The sequence below is a fragment of the Anarrhichthys ocellatus genome, unplaced genomic scaffold, assembly GCF_004355925.1.
Source record: "Anarrhichthys ocellatus isolate YVR2014 unplaced genomic scaffold, GSC_Weel_1.0 scaffold34, whole genome shotgun sequence".
Taxonomy (NCBI): domain Eukaryota; kingdom Metazoa; phylum Chordata; class Actinopteri; order Perciformes; family Anarhichadidae; genus Anarrhichthys; species Anarrhichthys ocellatus.
The window spans coordinates 3,236,075-3,254,534 of NW_022280064.1; the positions used below are offsets into that span (position 1 = coordinate 3,236,075).

An 18,460-nucleotide genomic window follows, 5' to 3' on the forward strand; every position below is an offset into this window, starting at 1 on the left:
TATATATATATTTATGCAGGGGAAAGGAATATGTACATTCAAGTCACGTCATTCTTCAGTATTATAAACTAATCCGGAAATGACCTCTGCAGTCACTGCGTCATACGTACACATTGTCACGTGCTGCAGAACGTAGCTACGCTGTGGTGGTACGCGCAGGAGCTGGGTGTGAAGATGGCGGACGAGGAGGCCGAGCAGGACCGTAGTCCTGAGAACGGTGTCAGTGAAACGATCGGGGAACTCAGACAACGGCTGCGAGAGCTGCAAGAAGTGGTGGTTAAAGACAGCGGAGAGGCTCCAACACAATCCTCCTCCGAGTACTGCCAAGAGTTTTGCAGGGTGAGTTCATATTTAACGGTAGCTAACGAGATAGCATAGCTAGCATTCACGTTAATGGTAACATAATGTTACGTCCTGGTCTACCGGATAACCCAGTGAGAGGTTTGGTTGTTAAACAATGCAACTGTTGACGTTACAGAGTTGAACTATGTGCAGTGGTCAAACTGTAGAGTAATCGGTCAAGCAGAATAAATATGATTCAAATCCGTCCGCTGACATCGCTAGCTCAGCCAGCTAATGGCACACGCTAGCTCACAGCTGTGTCTGCAGGAGGTGTAACGTTAGTTAAGCTTAATGTAATTGATGTTAAAAGTCCTTTACATATATATAGTTGTATGTCATCGACTGGTTCCAGTAGACGAATACCTGCACGTGTCCAAGGTTTGGTGCTATTAATTATTCCCAGTAATCAGCCATAACGGTGCTACCTGCGGCTAGCCAACATTAGCTCTTAGCCATGGTATGTTTGGCTACATGCGCGTGCACGTCAGTATAATTTCCCTGATTGTCCATTAGCAGATCGGATTGGTCTTGTATTTAACAGGTTTAGTAGTAGCCAGTGCCATGCATTTTGCAGTCAACAACAATGTCATTATAAAGTTGACTTCTTTGCATGAAATGTCCCGAATATGTTGCGATTTTACAGGATAACAGCACGGATTTGAGTTTTTCTCCCGCGATGGATTTAGCTGTGCGTACGTGCCAAATAAAACGCACGCTTTGCAGAAGCGACACGGCGTTCTTTGACCCAAAGTTGCATCCTAAAGCAATAGATCCTAAATATACAGCCAGGCAACCCTCGAGTCCTGCACGATGCCCCATTAGTAAGCCATCTGTACAATGCAGTTGTTAAAGAGATGTGAATAGCGTGTTGAGTGTGTGGAGGGCGGATCTGCACCAAAGCATCTCATCCCTATTTCTTGGTTGGAGGAAAAATGATTTCCTCTGTCTCCAGAAGTGAGACACAATAGTAAAGGAAAAATGCATAGGCTAGATAATCCAAAAATAATGTACACATGCGTTTAAACATAATTATTAAGATTCACAAAGTCTCATCGTATTGAGTGAGAAATAACCGAACCGGGTTAGTTTCCCAATTATGTCAAGAATGCTGAGCCAAGGACAGAAAATTTATTTTTGCTTATAAGTTGATTCATGTGATGTGTTGTTGCATCTAGTTTCATTATTATTATATGCATGAGTGATGGTGGTAATATTGATGCATGGGATTCTCTAACTCCTTTTTAAGGTTCACTCGAGAATAAAATGCACTCTTGAAACAAAATAAACCCAAAACTATTTAATTATTTACATACAGAGACAGGAAGGCAAACAAAGAGTTTATCACTCACAATATAAGAGTTTACATAAAACACATTTTTATATTTTGACACTTAAATAGGAGTTTACCAAAGGTCCGACCAACTCATTTTTTAAAGATATAAAGTAAATGTTATGACTCTACTTTGATGAAGCACACCAATGCAGGTTTTAATGTTAAAATTTGTAACCAAATGTATAACATTTGGCATTTTGTGGTTGAAAATGGCATCTGCTGTTTTAAATTTAGCCCTAATTTTGCAGGGCCAGTCCCCAACGAGACACTCCTGCACGCATCTACCCACCGCGCCCATCGTTTTCACTTTTTTAGTCACCACTGCATATTATTACAATCACAGCACATCACAAGCCCTTTCTATCATTTCTGTGTTCTGGGATTTAAGCACATTACATCTGGTGAATCCTCGTTAACGACCAGCAGTGCGCTTCCCTACGCTGTGACAAGAGTGTCTCGATGAATCATTGAGTTGTTTTTCAGCCACTGAATCTGAGTTTCTACCGCCGCAACTGTGCTTCTCTGCTCCACTCCCGGTTAAGTAGTCTCAGAGCAGCAGGTAGTGAGGCCGAGGGACCGCGGGGGTAATTCTTGTCTCACTTGTGGTCAGGTGAAGTAAATCCATCAAGTTCAGTGACCCGTGCCATATAGATATTATCCAAGCTGCTGTAGCCGTCGTGTTTGTCGAGGCTTTAGTCAAAGGGAGGTGGGCATGAAGTCGTCTCTCAGCTCCTTGACCACTTTTTTGTTGCACTTTTCCAAGATTGTGCAGTGGGAGGCCTTAGTTTCAGACCTGGGGGTGAAGTTGCACTTAAATTGATGAGCTTAACTTATTGATATTATATCAATGAAAGTGTAACTGGGAGAACGTATCCAGATATTAAGGCAATATAAACTGACTTACTAACAGAACTAAGGTAATCTCGATACGAGAACAGAAACACCCGCCCAACCCTAGTCACGCAAACTACGACCTCACTCAGTCCACCTGCGATTGTACAGTGGTGTTACAGAGTGGATCATCAAAACGCTGAGTCAGTTGCACCGGTGTGCCCAAATAACTTGTCCCTCACTTGTTTCATACACTTGTATATTGCAGTGAAATGCTGTACTGTATGATTGTCGTACAGGGAAGGATCAGTGTTTATTCATGTTATTTTAGCACATAGCAATGCATTCAAATGTGCTTGGATGGCTCAGGACATCACTTATAAGTGTAGGTGAGCCACTTGTTTTTGTGTTTGATAGAGGACCCAGAAACAATACTCAACCATCACTGTTTCCTGAAATGATTGTGTGTAACAGCCTCTTAGATAATTAGGTGTTAGAATATGTTAATATTCAAACAAAAGCAGCTGTCTGTTGTCTAACTTGACAGCCAGTTTCAAAGCTGACAGTTTCATGGAACATCTGGCTGAAGGCAGACTGGTCTATGGAAGTACGTATCAGCACAATCCTAGTCAACAAAGCACTGGAGCCTTTTCTTTCCCCCAGTGTTAACGGGGGCATGTTAAGAAGAGCGGGTTAAGCACGGCTCTTAATCGGAGGATGTTTTCTTTCAACCAAATCCAAAACTACAGCAACTCCTCTGGTGTTAAGGAAAACCCCCAATACCTCTGCTAGGTCACTATGCATCGGAGAGGAAAAGATCTTTGTGCACAGATTACTTCCAGGACCTTTCCTGGCTGCTCCCCACGATCATCCTGTCTTTAACCCAATCTTTTCCTTCTGGGTTTACAGTCGTTTGTTTCTGTCACATATTCTCTTAGTGTGTTTTTGTTTTTATGGGATCAAGATATTTGCATCAAACACATCTTCAACATCTTTGGTATAAAACAATAATAACCATATCATGTTCAATAGTACTTATTTTAAACATCGTCCTGTATTACATTTCATTTTTAATCTGCAATATTTTCATTGATCTATGTCCAATGTAACTTTCTACCACTTCTTCAATATTACGCTCAATATTACTTTTCTACTTAAGTTGAATTATTTACTTTATTTGTTTACCTTCCCCTTATTGTGTTCTATTTTGCAATGGTGTCACTTTTATTTCTCTTACACTTAATACTTGTTACTCATTGTTCATATATGTTCATAATTTTTATTCCATTCTTCTGTTTTAATCCTTAATGAAACTCTGGTAATATTTCCTTCGGGATTAATAAAGTTCTATCTTATTTTACCTTTTAAAACAATCCATTACACAACTAAATTTGTACAAATAGTACCTTCTGAACGGCAGTGTACTTTGCAATGGCTTGCTTTGTAAATGGCCTTTTGAGTTGATTTTGTTCTCGTATGTCGGGTCTCTCGGGTGTTAAAGAGCCCAGAGTGAGAGGCTGTGGGTGGAGGATCATGAGTGTGTAGGCTGAAGTTCAGACATGTGAGAAGCAGAGAGCGTGCTCTCTGTAAACAGAGCTTCTCTTGGCTCACTTCCCTTCCTGCAAATATCCAGCCTCACAAAACTGCATTGGCTTTCCTGACCACGGTCAGCGTTGCTGTTCATAATGTCGAGGAGGCTTTAAAGCGGGGAATCAAAGTCGGTGTTTGTTTTCCCATCAGACCAAGTACACGTATTTACTCTACAGTACTTGCCGAGTACCGATACGAGTACTTGCGGTTCTAACAATCTTTGTTGCAGAGATTTGAACATGCAATGTTGTGTTTTCCTGGTCCAAACAGAGCGTAGCTCTCTGCAGGAGGGATGGAAATAATGAACTGTTTCACCTTAAGTGCACCAGAGCCGGAGGAGCTGTAGTTGTTGCTAATTCCGAGGCTAACCCCTTTCACTTTAATTAATCATCAGTTGACATGGGACGCATGAGTTTGGTTGAGAGTGACGATGAGTCACACACACACACACACACACACGGAGTCAACTAAATTCTTGGACCACAGTGTTGCCTGTAAACACACCCTGTAAAGAAACAAGTTAAGTATTAAAAGCATGATAAAGAAACAAAGGTTGAATATCATGTAAACAAGTTGATTTGGCTGCAAAATATTTACTCGGATGAAGATTTTTTTTTTTTGGAAGACGTTTTGTTTCTTTGTATAATCCCTCGAGATGTAAGTAGTGCTTTTATCTGTTCATTATTTGTGACAGTGATGTGATCGTGCATGCCAAGTTACAAAACAATCGGAGGTGCCACGACTAAGCACCACAACCACTGGCCACTACGCGCATCACATGCCGGCCGTGATTACGTTGTTTTCTGGCATACGCGCTTCACTACGGCGAGGATAACGTCAGCTCAATGTGGCTGCATGTGTCCACATCACAGTGGCTGCTCACTCTTCTGCACCGGTGAAGGGGGATACTGGTGTCTGTGCATCCCTACGGATCATATATTGCATGTATGCATTGTGCAACCCACACGAGGATGGATCAAACTATCACAATAAGCCTCAACTTCCTCGTCCCGACTTGTTTAGCCATCTGACTACCGCACACTATACACCATGTCCGTCTGTTTAGTTTACACCTGCTGTCCCATGAGATCATGTGAGCTGGTGCGTTGCTCCCTGTGGCTCGTGTGTGTGTGTGTGTGTGTGTGTGTGTGAGTGTGATGGGCCATCATTTTTCAAACCTTGTAGTGATGTTTTCACCTGTATGATTGCTGACGAGGCAAACAGTTAATACTAGAAAAGGCAATATCTGAAGAAATAGGGACGTGAAATGCTGGATGTCAAAAAGCTGACGCAGCGCTGCATTGTGGGCGTTAAAAGTTAAATTATACCAGTAATGTATGAACGGTGGAATGTGGCATGCTATGATGAAAAGCTCAAGTTAAGTTGCTGCTTTAATCTGAATGAAGAAGCAGTTGAAGGATGATGACTTTGATGGAAATGTGGGACAGATAGTAATTAGTATCCCTGGGATTTAAACATTGAAGGCCATGATGTATGACAGATGTAGAATGTCTTCTTGCATTTTCCTTTGAGCTTTTTGTTCCTCATGTCTTTGCCCTGATGGGTCTAACTGCTTGTGCTCAATACCCAACCTTTGGTTTCTATTTTCAACATGCCGGTTCAAAGTTGTCATTGCAAACAGAATTCCTGTGACCTGTTTACTGGATGAGTGACCGTGGTTCTCTCTCTCTCTCTCTCTCTCTGCAGACACTGCTGGAGTATGCGGGCCGCTGGAGGATAGAGGAAGAGCCCTTGGCGCTGGTGGAAGTGTACGTAGTTGCTCTGCTGAGCTACGCCCAGGCCTCTCCATACCTCTCACTGCAGTGTGAAAATGTTCCTCTTGTGGTTGAGAGGCTCTCCCTGTGAGTACCCTTCCTGATGTGATTAACTGCAGATGAGATATAGGAGTTTAACCCCTGTAATCAATCATCAGTATGCTGAAGGCAACTCTGTTTCAAAAGCTGAATTCTAGCTTCCTTTGTTGATTCTATCAGTTCCATGTTTAAAGTGCAGACACGGATCAATATTGTGTTTTTGTTGATCGTCTTGCAGGAGTTTTGTGGAGCTTCTGCTCTCACTGAAGACGGATGTTCCTAATGGCTTATGGAAGGAGTTCAAGTCATGTGTGCAGGTAAAGCTGAGGATTTATTTCAAATATATATTATCATTTAAAATAAATACAAGGCCAGAACTAAAACCATGACCCGACACTTCCTTTGGTTATGTAAGAACAGGATTGACACTATGTAACCGCTGCTCTTGTCCTTAAACAGACTAAGAGTTGAAAAATCTCCACAAACTGCATTAATCGCGGTTGTTGTTCATTTGTAATTCAAACTTTTGACTAAATGGACTTTAGATACCTTCTGCATGTTATCTTTGAAGTCATGTATTCTTCCTCTTGTGTTCAGTTTGCTTACAGTGCGCTGCAGGAGAACAGAGTCACCCAGCTGTCCCAGCTCTCTGCTTTGGGCCGGTGTGACGGTGTTTGGACCAACAGAGTCCTGCAGGGCCTTCTGTCCGAGGAGAACCTGCAGACTGAACACGGTGAGCTCCTGCGCTGGTTCTCACAGTTCCAACACTTTAATACAGTTAAAGCGAGTTTTCATTTTTCAAGTGTTTCTGACGCAAACTACTGTGCAGTGGTGACAGATATCCAGAGTTAAATTATAAATTAGGGACGCCATCTCCTTCACCTTTCTTTTCACATCCACACGAGTAATCGATAAATCCTCACGAGGAGCTGTGGCACCGAGACAGCGTTCTGTAAGAACAAAACATGTCTGTTGCAGGTTTATTCACCAAGTCCAATTGTGGAGGCGAGCTCCTCAAAAACGAAGCCCGAGACGGTTCTTGAAATGTCATCACTACTTTGAGATGAGCAGTTTTCTCAATAGGATGAGTGCTGAGACATCAAATATTCAGAGTGGTCGTACCGCTCTGTGAATAGTAGGAACACGGGTCGTGTTGAAGATGATGTGACCGTATCAAGCATTTATTTAAAGATACGGGTGTACTCTTGTTTACATATTCTCACACACTTTATAAAATGGTCCCGCTGTTTTCCAGTGGAGGAGTTCCTGGTGCAGGAGGGCCCGGTGCTGTGTGAGATGAGAGTGAGACAGCTGATGAAGGAGGATCAGCAGGGGAAGGCTGCTCTGCTGGCCAAGGTGTGCTCCGAGTGTCGTGCCTTCCAGGGGAAGGGACTTTTCAAGCAGATGTACCTCGTCTGCCTCTGTGCTACCTCAGCTCAGGACCAGCTGATGGACGAGGTGAGTGGAGCTGCGTAGCTGAGTTTACTGACTCGCATTTGTATACGTTTGTTTGTTTGTTCTTTATTTAAACGTACAAGAAAGAGCTTGGCAAAAAGCTTTGTATTGTATTAGTTGGATCAGGCAGACCAGATTAACAGTCTTTGCCATGTGTTATGTTACGATGTTGTTAACTTCTGATACTTTCCTGTAATACGTTTCCCTGCCACACGATGGCAGACTACACTTAAAAGCAATTTGAGAGACACCACACATCGGTGCCTCCTATTACTTTATGAATATTAGATGATGGAGCTTGTGGGTGTTTTCCTCAAAAGGATAGATAAACCTGCTGACTGTGCACATGTCATCCATCTGTGCAGCTTTCCAAGGAGGATTGCCGCGATGTGTTGGAGATGATCTGCAACCTGGAGTCGGACGGAGACGAGAGGGCAGCGCTCAGCTTGTGCTCGGCCTTCCTGACCCGGCAGCTTCTCCAAGGAGACACGTACTGTGCCTGGTAAGAAATCACAAGACGAGGAGGAGAAGAGTCATCCTTTTAGAGGAGAGTGTGGGGAAAAGACCGAAGTTCAATGCAGTATGCGGTGTCGTTAACGCTTCCGTGTTTGTGTCACTGTGTCTTGTCTTGAGTATTTAAAGGCTGATGGTCAGTATGAGCGTGAATAGATTGATTTAAATAGATATTAAGACGACACAGACAAATAAATGACCAATGAATTCCGTTTCTTCTATCCAGGGAGCTCACTCTATTTTGGAGCAAGCTGCTGAAGAGATTGGAGCAGTCGGAGCAAGCGTTCCTCGACCGATGTCGCCGGATGTCGTTGCTTTCTAAAACCGTGTACCACATCCTGTTCCTCATTAAGGTCATCCAATCAGAGGTCAGTAAACGGTCAGCTGTCATCAAACTGTGAAGAACAAGTTATTAGCACCCTTTAATTCTCAACTTTCTACAAATCATTGTTCAGCATAGTTTCTTTAATACTTTTCAGTTTAAAGCAAATCTTGTCAGTATCAAAACTCACTGCATGGAAGCTTGAAAGGTCGGTTCTGTGGCTTTAATTCATGTTCAATGGATTCTCATGCATCACAACCGTTTGCATCACAACCGTTTGATCATGTCTCAAGCCAATACTCGCCAAAATAACAGCAGGATGTTTTTACATGCTGCTGTGTTTGATTACATTAGTCATAAGCAACAAACCTAAAACGCTGACGGCGTGGAAAATAGAAGTGTGTTTAATCGTATTCTGGCAGTGATAGAAGTATTTGGAACACACTGAGCTTATTGATGATGCAGACTGAAGCTGCTGCCCTCTGCACAGGAGAACACAAAGCAACCTTTCAGGCTTACAGGGGCTGAGTTTATTATACTGCAAATATTCTGGATGGGCTCAAAGGCTACATGTGTGGGTTTGCTCTGCTCAATGCATAAACATGTGAGCGCGCTCCGATTAGTATTGTTGGGGGGCCGATCAGCCAATAACATCACGATCACGGAGTCTATTTTGACGCCTGCTACTTATCGTGTCATTATTTATATATTTACAACATTGTAACTTAAGAGATGAGAAAGTATCGTTAATTGACAACTGTTTACTTATTGGCAGGCAACATGTACAACCTTCTCTTCATCTTAGACAAGTTCTCCCTTTTAGACAGAGACCGTACAACACTGCTGTTAAGACGACCCCTCGTGACACTGGCTTTGCTTTATTATTTGTAGTCCCAGGTGCTCCATGTGATCGGCTTCCTCTTTTGTTTTTCCCATAGATTGACAGCGTTGGACTGCCGGTGTGCATTGAAATGTGCATCAGGGCTCTGCGAATGGAATCGAATGATGGGAACACCAAGGCCACGGTGTGTAAAACTATTTCCTGCTTGCTTCCCACTGACCTGGAGGTCAAGCGAGCCTGCCAGCTGACAGAGTTCCTCCTGGAGCCCACGGTGGATTCCTACTATGCTGTGGAGACTCTTTACAACGAACCGGATCAGAAAGTAGAGGAGGAGAGTATGCCGGTTCCCAACTCTCTACGCTGCGAGCTCCTGCTGGTTTTTAAAACCCAGTGGCCTTTTGACCCGGAGTTCTGGGACTGGAAGACACTGAAGCGTCACTGTCTGGCACTGATGGGCGAGGAAGCTTCAATAGTGTCGTCCATTGACTTGCTGAACGATACCGAGGACCCCGAGGAAGAGGAAGACTACCTCTGTCAGGGGGGGTTCAGGAATATCCCAGACCACATCGGCAGTGGCACTTATGAACTAAACGATATAACCGACAAGAGACAGAAGAACAGAGAAATGAAGAAACTGAGAGAGAAAGGTTTCATATCTGCCAGGTTCAGGAACTGGCAGGCGTACATGCAGTACTGTGTGCTGTGTGACAAGGAGTTCCTGGGCCACAGGATCGTACGCCATGCACAGACTCATCTGAGCGGTGGAGTATACAGCTGCCCAATATGTACTCAATCCTTTACCTCAAAAGACACGTTGCTTCCCCATGTGACGTCGCATGTTAAAGAGTCGTGCAAGGAGAGGCTGACCGCCATGAAGACGAACAAGAAATTGGCCGATCCCAAAACGGCGGCCCCCGTTATCGCAGCGTTGAAGTCCAAGACGGAAAACAAAGTTCATGCAAACGGCGCCTCCTTAGGTCAAAATGGGGGGTTGAGACGGAGTGTTCCGTCCAAAGTGGCCCGGCGGAACATGGATAACAGCGATGACAATGTGTGCCCGGTCGGGAAATGCAGAAGGAGCTTCAAGTTTTTCAGAAATCTCGTTGCGCATGTTAAAGGTCACGGGGACAACGAGGAAGCTAAGACTTTCCTGGAAATGCAGAGCAAAAAGGTTGTTTGCCAGTACTGCCGCCGGCACTTTATTAACGTCACCCACCTGAACGATCACCTGCAGGTCCACTGTGGCGTGAGGCCTTACATATGTATACAGTTGACCTGCAAGGCGAGTTTCCTGTCCAACACTGAACTCTTTCTACACAGGAAAACACATTCTGTTTTTAGAGCTAGATGCATGTTCCCCAATTGCGGCAAGATTTTCAACGAGGCCTTCAAACTGTATGACCACGAGGCCCAGCATTATAAAACGTTCACTTGTAAAGTTGTGGAGTGTGGGAAAGTTTTCCATTCGCAGGAGCAGCTGGATTTGCACCAGGAAGGGCACGCCGCCACGCAGGAGGAGGAGGAAAGCCCGTCGTCTGAACTCGTCTCTCAAAATATGCAGCCCGGCCCGTCACTCATTGAACAAATGCTTTGCAATCACGCGCCCATTAAACAAGAGGGTTCACAAGAAACCTGGAAACCAGAGAGTGACGGAAATTCAAGTAATGGAAGGCTGGCGGTGTCCATTGAGAGCTTACTGAAATCCTCACAACCACCCGTGGAAACCTTCGGACAATACGGAGTCAAGCAAGAAACGGAAAACACGCCTTGCTCAATCACCAGTCGGACACAGACTTTAAATCATTCTGTTATTCAGCCTGCGCATTCCCACTTCTCCGATCCAAATGGACCCAGATGTGGTTCAGGTGCTCATTCTTTTGATAACATGAGACCGCCCCAACAGAATCAACCAGTACCTCCATTTGAAGCTAATTTAGGTAACGTGTCACATGGCTGTAATACCGGTGTCTTGCCACAAATGTTCCCCAGTAATACTGGATACAACTCCGACTGCAACTCAACATTGCTGGGGCCACAAGGGCCCATGTGTAGCAGCAACCTGTTGACATTTCCGTTGTCCCAGAACTCCTTAGAGCCAGCAATGTCCCAACCCCTCCCTCCAACATTAACCCCTCAGCCTCTAACTGGGAACAGATCGGAGAACTCTGTGACGAACTCGGGTCCCCCGCCGGGACACAGGGAGCGATTCCACTGCCCGTTTGAAACGTGCACGAGGCACTACAGCTCCTTCAGAAGCGTGGTCAAGCACATGAAAACCATCCACTCAGAGTTCTATGAACAATGGAGAGTTGCTCGGACTAAAATCGAGATAAGCTACGCTCCGGCACCGAGCACATCATCCGTTGGACATCTCGGTCCGGCCGCCTCGGTTCAGAACCAGCCAGCCAGCGGTGTACCAGTTCATGGAGTCCAGAGGCAGAACGTCATCCAATCGCCTCCTTATATTAATATGGGTGTACGGTTAAACTGTTCTGCTCTACATTCCCATTCCTTATCTGCCCACAACCAGAATGCTTCAGTCCGGATGGAAAACGTTTCAAATCCCGTCGGCCTCTCTCAGCTGGGAAGGCACACGACTCCAATAACTACGCAGTCACAAGTTTCAGGTTGTCAAAATTGGCTCTCGGCTCGTGGAACTGAACAAATGCAAAACTGTAGCTCTTCCCAAGTCTACCCATCTAGCATGCGAGTCGATTCCTTGCAGTCACCACAGAATGCATCCCAGCCAGCTGTGCCCTCGTACATGGACGGTGCTAAGGAAGCGTCTCAACAAGCAGAAGACCTCATTCCGCCATATACGTCACAGATGCAAAGCTGTTTAGTCTCCGGTTCCAGGGCACCAGAAAAAACAAAATCAATGCAAAGTAATATGCACTCTCATTTTCCCTCTCCAGTCAGTGCGAGCCAAAAGCACATTAACAACCAACCTCTAAAGGGCCCGGCCGTCTCTGAAAACAACCCTGAAATTCAAAAGCCAGTCAGAAAAAACAGAAGGACCAAATGGCCAGCTATTCTTAGGGATGGCAAATTTGTTTGTTGCAGGTGTTATAGACAATTTGACAGTCCCAAATCCCTCGGAGGCCATTTGTCCAAGCGTGTGAGCTGTAAACCCTACGATGAGTCGGAGCTCAACACGGACCTGCCAGCTTCCTTTCTCGACCTTCTCAACTCGGAGCAAACGGTTAACGCCGCTCAGCCACCGTCGTCTTACAGTCCTCCTGCCGTTTATCAGGAGAAGCCCCATCAGTCGGTAACAAATGGTTCAGCAAAAGATTACCTCGCCCCTAACTATTCACAAGATAATTTGCCAGTATATGGCAATGGTGAGTCAAGTGATGACATTCTTAAGCAGATCATGGCTGAATCCAACTTGTCCGATCTTTTTGTTAACACACCTGCTCCCCTGCCATTGTTCCAAAACCCTTGTGTTCCCTATTTAGGTGGTGAACGCTTGCCAGGGAGCTCCGTCATACAGCATACAGAAAACATCCAGGTGAAGCAAGAGGACGATTTGTTCGGTACGGCCCATTATCAGCCCGACGTCGATGCGTTTGATGGAAGTGAGTTTCCTGACCCACTTCTCTCTCACATTCTCAAAGAAGAGGCTTCCGCCGCTGCTCCTGAAAGCGGTCTCCACTGTGGACTACTGAACACACGGAGCTTTACCTGTTTCAGAGAGACCTCCACCCCGAAGCAGGAGGTCCTGAGCCCCACACGGGTCCCGGCAAATGGTGCAGATCTTGAGCCCGGTCAGTTATCTGCCGGCCAGCAACAGTGGATGACAGAAATTCAAAGTGCATTTGAAAGGCTCGATTTAGTCAGAGACATATCTGAACAAGCGTCCCCTCCTGTGAAACAAAGTGACATCCCTACGCAAAGCCAAACCGTATTCCCAAAGCCCTTTCTCATGCCGTTTGCTTGTGAGAACTGCCCGTTTAGTTCCATATCGAGTGAAGCACTTTGGAAACACCTCGCCAAAGCTCACAACTACACGATTGAGATGGTGAATGTGGTCAAGAAAAAGTACGGCCAATACGCTCCTTTCAAGTGTGAAAAATGTAGCAAAAGATTCACTCGTAACTCAAACCTGCGCGCTCACTACCAGTCCATTCACAGGTTATCGGCTAAAGAAATCGCAGACCTGGATTTGAAGCGCAGAGAGGCCAAAGCTGCTGCAACTGCTGCTCTTCAAAAATCTATATCTGCAGCAGCGCACACCCCGACGCCCACTTCACTCCAAGACGGGATCAAACGCGAGTACGCATCGCAGGCGTTCGTATCGCTCACTAACATGGACGTAACCAATCAGAAATTTCAAGATGACAATCGCTCCACGGTCATTCAGCCCTTGCAAACCGCCCCCATGCACAACCAAGCGATGACTCCACCAGTGCAGGCCCACAGCTCCACATCAACCGGTCAGTCAGCACGGCAGTGGTCTCATCTTCAGCGTGCAGGTGGTAAACAACTTCATGCCCATTTGCCCGAAATGTCAGCTCTTCTCACCCAGGCTCTGTCTGCCGCGGCTCAAGCCGACGGGCCTCCGACTCCCGGAAAACAATCTGCCGTCAACGGGCAGGCAGTAGTTAAGCCAAGCATAGACATTACCAAGAAGACGAAAGAGAAGAAGGCCCACTCGAGGGGCGCCATGAGTCCGTACAGACCCTATCGCTGCGTTCATCAAGGTTGCGTGGCAGCCTTCACCATCCAGCACAATCTGATCCTCCACTACAGGGCTGTTCACCAGTCTGCTCTGTCGGCGCTGGAGGTGAACAAAGAGCAGGACCAGAGCGACGACCAGGACGACACGATGGACCACAGTGAGGAGGAGCCAGATGTGGACCTCCCCCAAATTTCAGAGTTCAGATGCCAAGTCAAAGACTGCTCCCGAGTTTTCCAGGAAGTTCCCCACGTTTTGCAGCATTACTTACAGCTGCACGGTTTCAGCCTGGATAAGGTCGGCAGCCTCTTGTCCAGCATCAAGCTCGGCAGGTTTGCTTGCAGCCAGCAGGGTTGTACGGCCTCCTTCACCGCCTTCTGGAAGTATATAGCACACGTCAAAGAGCAGCATAAAGATATGAAGCTGGCCAAAGCGGATCCGTTCAATAACTCGTTCAAGTGTGAAATCGAAGGGTGTGACCGTACGTACGCCACAAAGTCGAACATGCTCAGACATTTCATGAAGAAGCATGAGGACCTGTACCAGACCAAACTGAATAATCAACAGATAAACGAAGACGGGATTAAACCCAATGCTAAGCCTTTGCATTACCAAATTACCAAGACGAGTAATGGGAAGGAAAACATAGAGAGCAATAAAAAGATCCTCCAGAAGGCAAGTGACGCAAAGCGAGTGAACAAGGGGAAAAGCAACCACTGGACTAAATATGGAAAACCCTCCCTGAAATCTAAAGTAGAGGCCTCTTCAATGTGCACCAAGAAAGTTCCTCAACAATATCCATGTATGATTAAAGGCTGCGATTCAGTCATGAGATCGGAGCGGAGCATATTAAAACATTACGTGGAGCACGGACTGTCAGAAAAGTACCTGGAACAGCAAAGGAGTCACTTCATATTCTGCAAAAAGTTCCCCAGGCAGAAGTGCCGCTCCATCAGAAGCGACGATTCCAAATCGGAAAACACGTCTGACCAGTCAGACGGCGAGTTCACATCAGACGCCACCGGCCTGGAAGGAGGGGCTTATGGGTATAAGAAGCCCGTCCTACGCAAGAGGACCTTGGCAGGGTCCCCCGCCACAGTGTTCGAAAGCAAATTAACCAACGATGAAAGTTCGGATGGCTCCGTGGTGGTCAAACGCAAGCGGGGACGACCGCGAAAACTGGTAGGAAAATCTGTGAAACGCAAGAAAATCCCACGCACGACCAAGGTGGAAGTAGCTTACAGCCGGGACGACGAGTCCGACTCCTCTTGTCCTGCAATAATGCAGGAGGACAGCGCTCCGCTGGCCTCTTTCAAACCCATGGGATTCGAAATGTCTTTCCTAAAATTCCTGGAGCAGTCAAACAAATGTGAACATCCGTTGACGGTGACGGTTGGCGTCCCGGAAACGTGGAGAAAGACGTCCGGTGTGAACTCCAGAGACACGTGTGTCCGGTTCAGCAACCGGCAGAACAAGAAATCACTCAGCAAGGTCAAAATAATAATAGACGGGGCCTTTTCGGGCGTCACCGACCTTATGTTGAAACAGCTGCAGGACACGCGACCCACAGTGGTATTGTAAAAAAAAAAAAAAAACACACAAGTGACTCCCGCATTTTAGTTTTTGTAAAGCAGAACCTCAGGACTAGAATGAGTAGAAGCTGCTACAGACTGGTGCCCTACATGTGAAAGAGTTTTTACACATCCGGCTATTAAAAGGATTATACTGTAATATCTGTACAATTTTTGTCTTTTTTTATGAAAAAGTATATAGCATGTTTTTATTTATGGACGGTCAAAAAGTCCCCTGAACATTGCCGATGTGAAAAGGACTCTTTGCTGTCTTAATCATCCCTGTGGGACGTAGAGATGGACTTTGAAACGGATTGTATTGTTGTGTGTAGCTCGTGATTCTCAGATGTTGATTATTGTGTGTTGGTTATATAGTCTCACCTGCTGCCACCAGCAGTCTTATTATTAAATCAACCGTTTTTTACAACCAGTTTGACTTGTTTTTCATCATTTTCTACATTTTGTTACATGCACCGCAGTTTAGGAATAGCTTTTTATTGTGGAAGATCTTTAATTGTTAAAGACTAATGGGCTCTACGCTGCAGAGTTACATGAGTTCTGAACTAGAAAATGTTTCTTTTAATTAAATCCTCATCAGCAGATTGAAGGACAATTTTCTGTGCTCCGCATAAACTCAGACGTGCTGTATTTCCCAAAATGTTGAACTTTCCTTTTAAACGAAGGCTTACCGTGTAGTACTGGTGAACTTTGAGCAGCAGCCTGTTCATAATGTAATGCAGAGGAGCAACCGTCTTCGGGTTAACTGCCAATAAAAGCATTGTGTTTATTGTGTAGTTGAGAGAGAGCATATTTAGTGGTGTGTATATATATTAATTTATTATTGCACTTCACATAATCACAAGCAGTAGAATTGTCATTGAACAGCATGATCTGATGTTACATTCATTCTAAACAAAGTGCAGCTACACAAAGAGCAACAAATAACTAACCTGTTCATTTTGATGCTTATTTAAATATTCATCGTACACGTACCAGCCTGTGCTAAACATTGCTTTAGACAAAATAAGTTGAAGTCTCTTCATCCTCTCGAGGAATCCAGTAAGTATTGACAAATGATACAAATTGAAATAAAGAACAGAGAAATATTTTCAAACTGACTTTCAGAATACACACAACCTGTGTAACACTATTGTCTTTGTTTCATCTCAGCGGCTGAAAACAGTTTGTTCACTTTTATTGTTTTGAATGTGTTTGGACGAACTGAACTAAACTGAACTTCAGGAGACGGCCGAGTACGTCATCACATGAATAATCCAGGTACAATATATGATAAATACTTTTCAGACATGCAGTGCTAGTTATGTGATTGGCTGTCGGCTCTCATTCAGTCAAAGCAGCAGCTCTTTTTGTCTTGGTTGACAAAAAAAAGACAATCCCCACTCACAAAGTAGCAGGATTATTGTTTTTATTATAATTTCCTGTATGTCCTGTTTGTTTTATATTTAACATGTTGGGCCTCTGAACTCATGTACGATAGTTGGAGATATATTTAATTTGTTTGGTCCAAATTGCTCTCAAGACATCAAAGACTACTTTTACTTTACAAGGAGTTTTAGCAAATGACTCCAAATAACTGACTTCATTTATAACCGGCGGAACCTCCAGTTCAGCTCTGCAGCTGCATTATGACCCCAAATAAATCATTTAGATGTGTTAAATGGAGCTCTTTCCACAGCAGACATTGAGCAGGAAAGCACAAGCGTGTTGGGAATGATTAAAGTCCTCGGTAAGGTCCAAACTCCAAAAACACTGGATCCTACATTTCCCACAATGCAACTTTGATTTGACCTTCCCTGCCCGGTAAACACGCTAAACAATGTTTTTGTAATCTCCAAATCACAGAAGACGATTTCAAAATGTTTAAATGAGGAATACGAATGTGTAATGTTTTTTTGTCTGTTAATTAATATCCATAATTAGTCTGCTCAAAGCTTTTCTCTTAAGGCCAAACTGCACCTCACATCTGTTTACCTCTTGTTTTGTTTGTTTATCATCGCACATTATTATCAGGTGTCAGCAGTGTCCGTGCCAGTTCCTCTGTGGTTTCCCTTTGAGGTGGGAACATGAGCTCCCAGTCCTTCCCAGCGCCTCTAGGACTGGACAGGCTGGTTTTCAGCCGGCTGCGTGGTGCCGTCCTCCGTGTTCACTGTGGGCTCAGCTGACACAAACTCGTTGACAATGGAAACAGGTGACCGGCATCGGCTGACCGCCTTCTCCCTCACGGGGACGTACCGCCGCGTGAAATATTTCCACAAGTGCTTCCACACGATGTACAGGAGCTCGGCGAAGTTCAGGGCGATGCACAGCATGGAGGTGCAGCCCATGATGTAGAGGAAGATCTTCTTCTCCGTGGCTCTGGCGATGAAGCAGTCCTCCGTGTTGGGACAGGGACTCTGGCTGCAGCGGAGCAGCATGGGCACCTGGAAGCCGCCGTACAGGTAGTAGAAAGCGAACAGGGAGCCGGCCTCGAAGGTTATCTTGCAGACCAGGCTGACGATGTAGGTGCAGAACAGACCTCCGTCGATGCTCCCTTTGTCCTTGTACAGCTTGCACTTGTGCTTGGCCTCCCGGTGCTCCCTGTAGCCCACGTGCAGGGCCACCAGCAGGGACGGGGTGGACACCATGATGAGCTGCAGGGCCCAGAGGCGCACCTGCGAGATGGGGAAGAAGTGGTCGAAGCAGGCGTTCTCGCAGCCGGGCTGCCGGGTGTTGCACACGAAGTCCTTCTGCTCGTCCTTCCACACCTGCTCAGCCGCCGCCACGTACACCAGGATCCTGAAGATGAAGACCACGGAGAGCCAGATGCGCCCGATCACAGTGGAGTACTTGTTCACCCCGCTGAGGATGTTCTCCAAAAAGCCCCAGTTCATCTTCCTCTCGGTCTCCTGTCGAGCAATAAAGCACCAGCTGAAATTAAATATATAGTTGTTTGCAAAAACATACCAGTTTATTTTTTTCTATTTTCTTTACAAGTCTACCACAAATTTATATCTATCTATCTATCTATCTATCTATCTATCTAGATAGATCTAGATATCTAGATCTAGATATCTAGATCTATCTAGATATATCTATAGATCTAGATAGATCTATATATCTATAGATCTATCTAGATCTATAGATATATCTAGATAGATCTATATAGA

The 18,460-nt window shown here is 45.2% G+C and overlaps 2 protein-coding genes across 3 annotated transcripts in view; one reads left to right on the plus strand and one right to left on the minus strand.

The window, feature by feature from the left end:
• The first annotated feature begins 155 nt into the window (after positions 1–155).
• znf292b (zinc finger protein 292b) lies at positions 156–15,392 on the plus strand. Of its 2 annotated transcripts, XM_031865903.1 has the most exons (9): positions 156–339; positions 5,804–5,958; positions 6,149–6,227; positions 6,508–6,643; positions 7,166–7,368; positions 7,731–7,867; positions 8,105–8,246; positions 9,139–12,385; positions 12,503–15,392. In XM_031865903.1, the coding sequence occupies exons 1-9, from the start codon at positions 175–177 to the stop codon at positions 15,301–15,303; spliced, it is 7,065 nt and encodes a 2,354-aa protein (XP_031721763.1). In that variant the 5' UTR covers positions 156–174; the 3' UTR covers positions 15,304–15,392. The 2 variants fall into 2 exon arrangements, with proteins under 2 accessions (XP_031721763.1, XP_031721762.1); XM_031865902.1 differs by having other exon boundaries at positions 9,139–15,392.
• A 711-nt stretch (positions 15,393–16,103) lies between these two features.
• The window catches only part of gjb7 (gap junction protein beta 7), an 8,627-nt gene continuing 6,270 nt past the window's right edge, over positions 16,104–18,460 (minus strand). The window contains exon 2 of the mRNA XM_031865917.1: positions 16,104–18,199. Coding sequence (XP_031721777.1) covers positions 17,405–18,184 — 780 coding nt within the window. The 5' untranslated portion in view covers positions 18,185–18,199 and the 3' untranslated portion in view covers positions 16,104–17,404. The remainder of the gene's footprint in view (positions 18,200–18,460) is intronic.